Here is a 6708-nt window from a genome sequence, read left to right on the forward strand (position 1 = left end):
TTTTTTTTTCTTTTTTTTTTTTTTTGTTTGTTTGTTTGTTTGGAGACATTTGATGTTTGGTAAACAGAAATTCTTAAAGGATGGTGTCTTCATTTAGTTTGGCCAAATCAGACTCCTAGCTCTCACCTTTTCAGAAGCACTTTTTAATTTCTGTATCCAAGGTAAACAGTCAGGGAATATGCATTTGTCAATGCAACAGGAAATGAGGCTGGCAGATTTGTGGGAACCTCTTTTTCTGACTGGCATGAAGCTTTATTCTTTCCCTCCCCCAGTGTGAGACTCCTAGGAAAATTTTACTTCTTGGGGGTCTATTAGTCAGGTAGCCAATGGAAAGTGTACCCTGATTCTCTTTAAAGTAGCTGGTCCCCCACCAGCATCAAAGTCCCAGGATGGTTGGAGGTGAGGAAGAACCAACAGCTAACATAGAGAATCCAAGGGGGACCATCAGAGATCCAAAGTATGAGTTATCACTGTACATGTAAACTGATAAAATATCACAGGAATATGTTTGTAATTGTCAATACAAATTTTTAAATATTTGAATGATGGGGCTGGGGATGTAGTCAGATGTGGAGTAGTTGTCGAGCACACATGAAGCCCTGGGTTCCACCCTTAGCAGGGCAGTCATGCTTGTAATCTTAAAACTTGGAAGGTGGATGCAGGAGGATTAGAGGTCAAAAGTCATCCTCAGCTTCATCGAGAGTTCAAGGCTAGCCTGGGCTAGAGGAGACCCCACCTCAACTGTGACTCCCCCAATCTCCAAAAGAGAAAGAGATGCTGCTTGCTGTTAGGGTGACATAAACCCATTTCATTTGTATCCTGACAACTTTCATGTTTCTCTCACAGAACTGCAGGTTTCCAATGGAAGGCTTAAGGTACTCAACACTAGGCTAGGTTTAAAGGGTACGAAATGATGGAAAGATCTAACCCTGCCCCCCCGATACAGAGTAGGCATCAGCCTTCAGAAGTGGGGGTGAGGTGTAGAACTGCCTAGGGCATCAATGAAGAACACCTTTGGGTGTGTGAATACAGATGTAATGTTTTCAAAAAGACTCAAATGAGGGGAGAAGACCTACACTCAATTGGGTGTCATTGTTCCCTGAGCTGGGAACTCGGACTAAAAGAGAAAGGGCTCTGGAGAAAGCCGTCTGGGCACCACTGGTATCTCAGTTTCATGACCGACACAGGTGTGGGCTGCAGCCTCAGGCTGCAGCCGCCACAGCTTCCAGCCACTGCTGCCTTCTTGCTTTCTCTACCATGGACAGTAACATCAAACTGTAAACCGGAATAAGCCCCTCGTCCCTCAGGTCACAACAATAAGAAGAGAAACAAATACCTAATGGTACCCTGGGCACCGCCACTGTTGAAGCTGAGACCATTAAGGACAATGATATCACTGTCCCCAGCCTCACCCAGGTGTCACGGTCCTGTGACACCACCAGAACTCCTGGTTCCTCATGTGGGATTCTTGGGGCTCATTCTGTAAGGTATTTCTCAAGTCCTGTGAGATTTGCATTAAAGGCATCAAGACTTTCCTCTTCCTGTAAGCAAATAAGCCACACCCTGCAGCAAAGTCCAAGTCGCTGCTGGGTGAGCCCTGCTCATGGGTGTATTTTCCTTTTCCTGATAATTCTGGGCTAAATCAGGATGAGTCTTTTCACCCTCTCCCCAGTTCTACTGACGTGTGTCTATATATAACTGGCATAACTGAAGAAGATCCACTCTTCTGCTGGCCTTCTCCCTCGGTCTAGAGACCAAGAAAATGACCTGAAGTTGAAAAGAAGAAATTTGAGGTAGGATAGTAAGAGAGCTATTTTGGGGAGGGCTCAGACAGGAAGAGGGAAGAGGAGGCAATTCCTTCTTTGGGTCATCCTTGGAAGGTGTTTGAAAGAAAGGGACAATGTAGCCTCAAATACTATTAAATGCTCTGTCTGTCTCTGTGTGTGTGTGTGTGTGTGTGTGTGTCTATCTCTCTCTGTATCTGTGTGTGTGTCTCTCTCTCCTGTTCTCTTTCTCTTTCATCTCGATAGCACTGAAGTCTTGGAAAACTTGGTGGTTAATAAAGACTTGATCACAAGGCTCCACCTTAAGTGGTTGGTGATACCAGCAACAGCAGTGAGCCCTATAGGAGGGACACATAAATCTCTTATTGAGTTCTTCTCATCAGCCACACAGCAGAGAAGAATGTCAGCTTGTCCTTGATAGTTTACTTCTGGCCATGATACCATGACCTAAAATTTAGCTTTGAACTGTAAAAAGATTCCACAGAAAACTTGCAAAACAGATTTGGAGTTTGGGTCAGCTGCTTCCTCGAGGCGTATGAGAAATAATGACTAACTTTAAGCTTAGAAAACACTGAATTGTTTCTGAAATTCCTGCTAGGTTGTGTTTCTTACAGCCCAGGCTCTGGCCTATCTGATCCAGGGTGGACCTGAAGTCCAGGTCTGAGTCCACTCTCTCCTGCTCCAGATCAGCTCCACGGAGCCCTCTCATCTGGGACTCTCTGGCCTGCAAATGACCCGGTGGAGGGACTGGTGAGGTGGGGGCCATGGTTCCTCTGTACAAGGACAATGAGGAGGACATCTGTCCCATCTGCCTGGATCCCGTGAAGGAAGCTGTGAGGACAGACTGCGGCCACCTCTTCTGCCGAATGTGCCTGACCCAGTACATGGATAAGGACTCAGTCTCTGGGGTCCTCAGCTGCCCAGTCTGCAGGAAGCCCTACTCTGAGGGGGTCCTCGGGGACGGTTATATCTGCATCAGCCACCGGAAGAGGGTGTGCATGTTCTGTGAGGCGAGCAGACATCTCCTGTGTGTGGAATGCCTCAAGTCCCCCGAACACCAGTCTCATGCTGAGCTCTCCATTGAAAATGCCATCAGCCACTACAAGGTAAGGCTGTGCCACCCCCACCTGCCCCTGCCACTGGCTCCATGAGTTACTGCTTCTAAGCCTGGCTCCTCACAGAGGCTGTGACTGACAGCTTCCGTTGAGTCTTCTTCGTCAACCAGCGTGAAGCCCTGGTCTTTGTTTCTGTGTCCTCACTGTTAATACCAGGGTTTCCAGGGCTCTGTGTGTCTATCTAGGTGATCCTGCCATTGTGATGGCAAAGTCCCAGGAAACATGGGCACTGTGTTTGCTGCAGCTGTATAGATAGATTCTGTACTAGATAACAAGAACCCCTTCTGGACCAAGATGATACGGTTCCCTGGGTGGATGGTTCTAGAACCCAGTCTGAACGTGCAATCAAGATTTATCTGTGCTAACAGCTATCTTTCAAAGATTTGAAACTGAAAACATGATGTCCTTGCCCCCTCTCCTTCCTTTACTGGTTATTATTGTTGTTTCTTGCTTTCTTTTTTTTTTTTCTAAAATTGATCCACACTTTTGACAATAAATTCAGGTGACACCTGAAGATTAAGTAGCAAAACTAAAAATCTTGCCTCTGGGTAAGAATTAGTTGAGGGTAAAGGAGACTGCCGTGAAGCTTTACTCTGAATTCGACTCTGGAACCCTCATGGTAGGATGGGAATGGCTCCCACCGACTGTCCCCTAACCTCCACACAAGATCCATGGTGTGCCCCCTTCCAAATAAATAAATGTAACAAAATGATAATGAATCTTTCTTCCTGTCTTTCCTCATTCTGTCGTCAGTGGTAGCCTGCATTAGATTTCTTTTATTCTATCCTTCCAGAAAAACTGTGTGTTTGAATGTTCTCTTTAAAACACACCTACACTCACACCATAGAGACAGACAGACAGACAGACAGACAGACAGACAGACAGACGCTAGACATTTAGCTCAGTGGAGGAGTCCCTGCCTAGCATAGATGAAGCCATGGATTCAATTTCCAGTTAGAAAAGTACAACAGTAAGTGTGTAAAGCACTCTATTTTTTATCTATTTTTGTGTGCACACACGATGTGGTGGGGGTGTGCCCTGGCATGCACATGGTGCCCAGAACTTTGTGAAGTCAGTTCTCTCCCTGTACCACATGGGTTGTCAGTCTTGGTGGCAAGTGCCTTTACCCACTGAGTCATCTTTCTGGCTCCCTCATTTTTTCAAAACTATATCTTGTTTTTAATCATCTAAAAATATATTTTGGACATTTTCCCACTTTTTCCATTAGTCCATCCAGATCTCCTGAACATCTTTCAACAACTGCATTCTGTCCAATTCTGTGAATAAATCACAGGTTAGGAAACTGGGCTATACTCAGGTGTTGTTTTTAGATTACATGGGATGTTATGATGATATCTTTTAGCATGTATTCTAAAGTTGAAATACCCAAGACATTTTGGTGAAAATGTAAGATTAAAAACTAACTTTACCTTCTCTAAGCTATAGTAAATTGTCCCACTACTGTTTACTGAAGGTACCATGTAGATCCTGCCCTGTCCTGTTACTCTGTATGTTCCTGCCGGTGTGCCAAAGTTCCTCCTCTCCCTTCTCATCTTCCTCCTCCCTTTGCTTCTTCCTCTCTCTCCCTCCCTCTTCTTCCTCTCTAAGGATAAAGATTGAACCTAGGGTCTTGCATATGCAAGGCAAGCCTGCTGTGCTAATATACAGTGTTCTTTTTTACTTTTTATTTTAACACCGAATCTTACTTTTGATTCCCATGCTGCAAGCCTCCAGAGTAACTAAGATTGCAGGTGGATGCCACCAGAATCACCATGTTAAACCACCTTAAGAATTGTACATTTTTAATATGGGCAAGCAGAGTTATTTTTTCTTTTTAAAATTTAATTTATTTTTATTTTATGTGCATGCATGAATATATGTTTCACATGCATAGTACCCAAGGAGACCTGAAGAGGTCATTGAAGTCCCTGGAACTAGAATTACAGGCAATTGTGAACTGCCACGTGGGTCCCAGGTCCTGGGCAGGAGCAGCCAGTGCTCTTAACCACTGATCTATCTCTCCAGTCCCGTGGTTTGTGTTTCTTGAGGATCATAATCTGTAGTCCCAGTTAGCACTAGTTGTAATTGATGCAATCCTCCTGCCTTAGCCTGCTGAGTGCGGGAATTACAGATACACAGTCCCACACTTAACTTTTCTTTTCCCATTGTTTCCCCGCCACCCAAAACTTCTTGCTAGGCTGCATCTTCCCTTTCCAAACATTAATCCTTTCTTTTTTTCTTCCTTTCTCTCAAAACTATTTTGTAAAAACAGCGGTAGGGTTTGAACTCAAGGCCTCACGTATGCGAGGATGTGTTCTTCCCCTCAGCTGTACCTCCACCCCACCCCTGGCTTTTTCTTGCCAGTTGTTCTGAAGATGAATGAGTCAAAGGCATGCCTTCTGCCCCAGCTAATCTGCTAGAGAATCCTGTGTCATGGGGACGTTAAATGGAACAGCTCTGAGATTTCCCCGTGATGTCATGAGGAAACGAGCTCTTGTCATGCCGAAGTCTCCCGTTGAGTGGCCTCACTCATCCTGGCCCGATGCCCTCACCTTGTGGCTGCATCCTCAGCCCTAGGATCCCACTCCCTAACACCTCGAGCCCCTCTGCTTCAGAAGTCATGAGCAAGCACCTACAGTCAGCAGTCACTTGGCTTCTGTCTATCTCTGTTCTCAGCCAGATCTGCATATTAATGTCTGTGAATAAGAATCGCTGTGGCCAGGCAGATACAAAGTTTAAGCGCTTGAAGCTTCAGGGATGCTGTGATAGAAGCCAAAGCTGACCCCACACACACACACACACCCTGCACCCCCAACTGTTCTGTACCTGCTTCCCTGTCAGATCTTCCTATCAATAATGGAGGTTGGATTTTCTCTCTATATTTTTTTCTTCGTGGTGTTGAGGCCAGGACCCCACACACGCCACACAAATGTTCTATCACTGAACTACTTCCTCAGTCCTGAAGGGTAAGTTTCCAAAGTCTTTCAGATGGTTGGCCTTTAAAAAACATTGTCATTATCTGGAAAGAGAAATGTGGGAGACTAAGTCGGAACTGAACAGAGAGAATGATTCAGGAAGCTGAAAGGGTGATGGTCTATGAGTTCTGTACCTACTAAGTGCAGAGTCTTACAGGGGGAGGGCTTCCCACCGCTGTGAGTCAGGAGAGTCAGGAGAGAGACTGACTCAGTCTGTACTCTCTGTAAAGTGTCACACCAGGCATTGGGAGGAAGTACAAAGGTGATTCATGACTACTGACTCCAAGTCCGTATTTAAGTAATAAGAGGAAGTGTAGAAAAATAAATAAGAATATTTGCTCATGTAAGGAAAACAGTGAGTGTCTGCTGCACATACGTAAGAGAACTGATGACAAACAAAACCAGCTACACGTGTTAGAAAGGCAGACAAGCAACTGAAAGAACTACAGTGTTTATGCTCTCAGAATACCAGCAGGTGGACCTTCTTATGTGATCAACCGGGGCCTGATGGGAAGGGACATCGGAGCTGCACCAGGACCAAGACTGGGTGTGGGGAGCAGACGAAGAAGCTAAGCCCAGAGAAGTGCTGTTACGTTCGGAAGATTTATAATCAGGGCCTGTTTAAAACTGCTTTAATTACTTTCTTATGTTAGCATACGAAGTAATGGTTTGTATGGTGCTGCGCGTCTTTAGCCCCAGCACCTGGAGGCAGAGGCAGGCTGATCTCTGAATCCTAGACTCATAGGGGTATATAGTGAAACCCTGAAAAAAAAAAAAACAACAGAGAGAGAGAGAAAGAGAGAGAGAGAGAGAGAGAGAGAGAGAGAGAGAGAG

At 45.2% G+C, this 6708-nt stretch overlaps 1 protein-coding gene across 2 annotated transcripts in view; it reads left to right on the forward strand.

Annotated features, from left to right (window-relative positions):
• The first annotated feature begins 2502 nt into the window (after positions 1-2502).
• LOC126495774 (E3 ubiquitin ligase TRIM40-like) overlaps positions 2503-6708 on the forward strand; it is a 12615-nt gene continuing 8409 nt past the window's right edge. For both annotated transcript variants that reach the window (XM_050133372.1, XM_050133371.1), the window contains exon 1: positions 2503-2890. In XM_050133372.1, coding sequence (XP_049989329.1) covers positions 2549-2890 — 342 coding nt within the window. In that variant the 5' untranslated portion in view covers positions 2503-2548. The remainder of the gene's footprint in view (positions 2891-6708) is intronic.

The sequence above is a fragment of the Alexandromys fortis genome, unplaced genomic scaffold (assembly GCF_014885135.2).
Source record: "Alexandromys fortis isolate MF-2015 unplaced genomic scaffold, M_Fortis_MF-2015_v1.1 scaffold_605, whole genome shotgun sequence".
Taxonomy (NCBI): domain Eukaryota; kingdom Metazoa; phylum Chordata; class Mammalia; order Rodentia; family Cricetidae; genus Alexandromys; species Alexandromys fortis.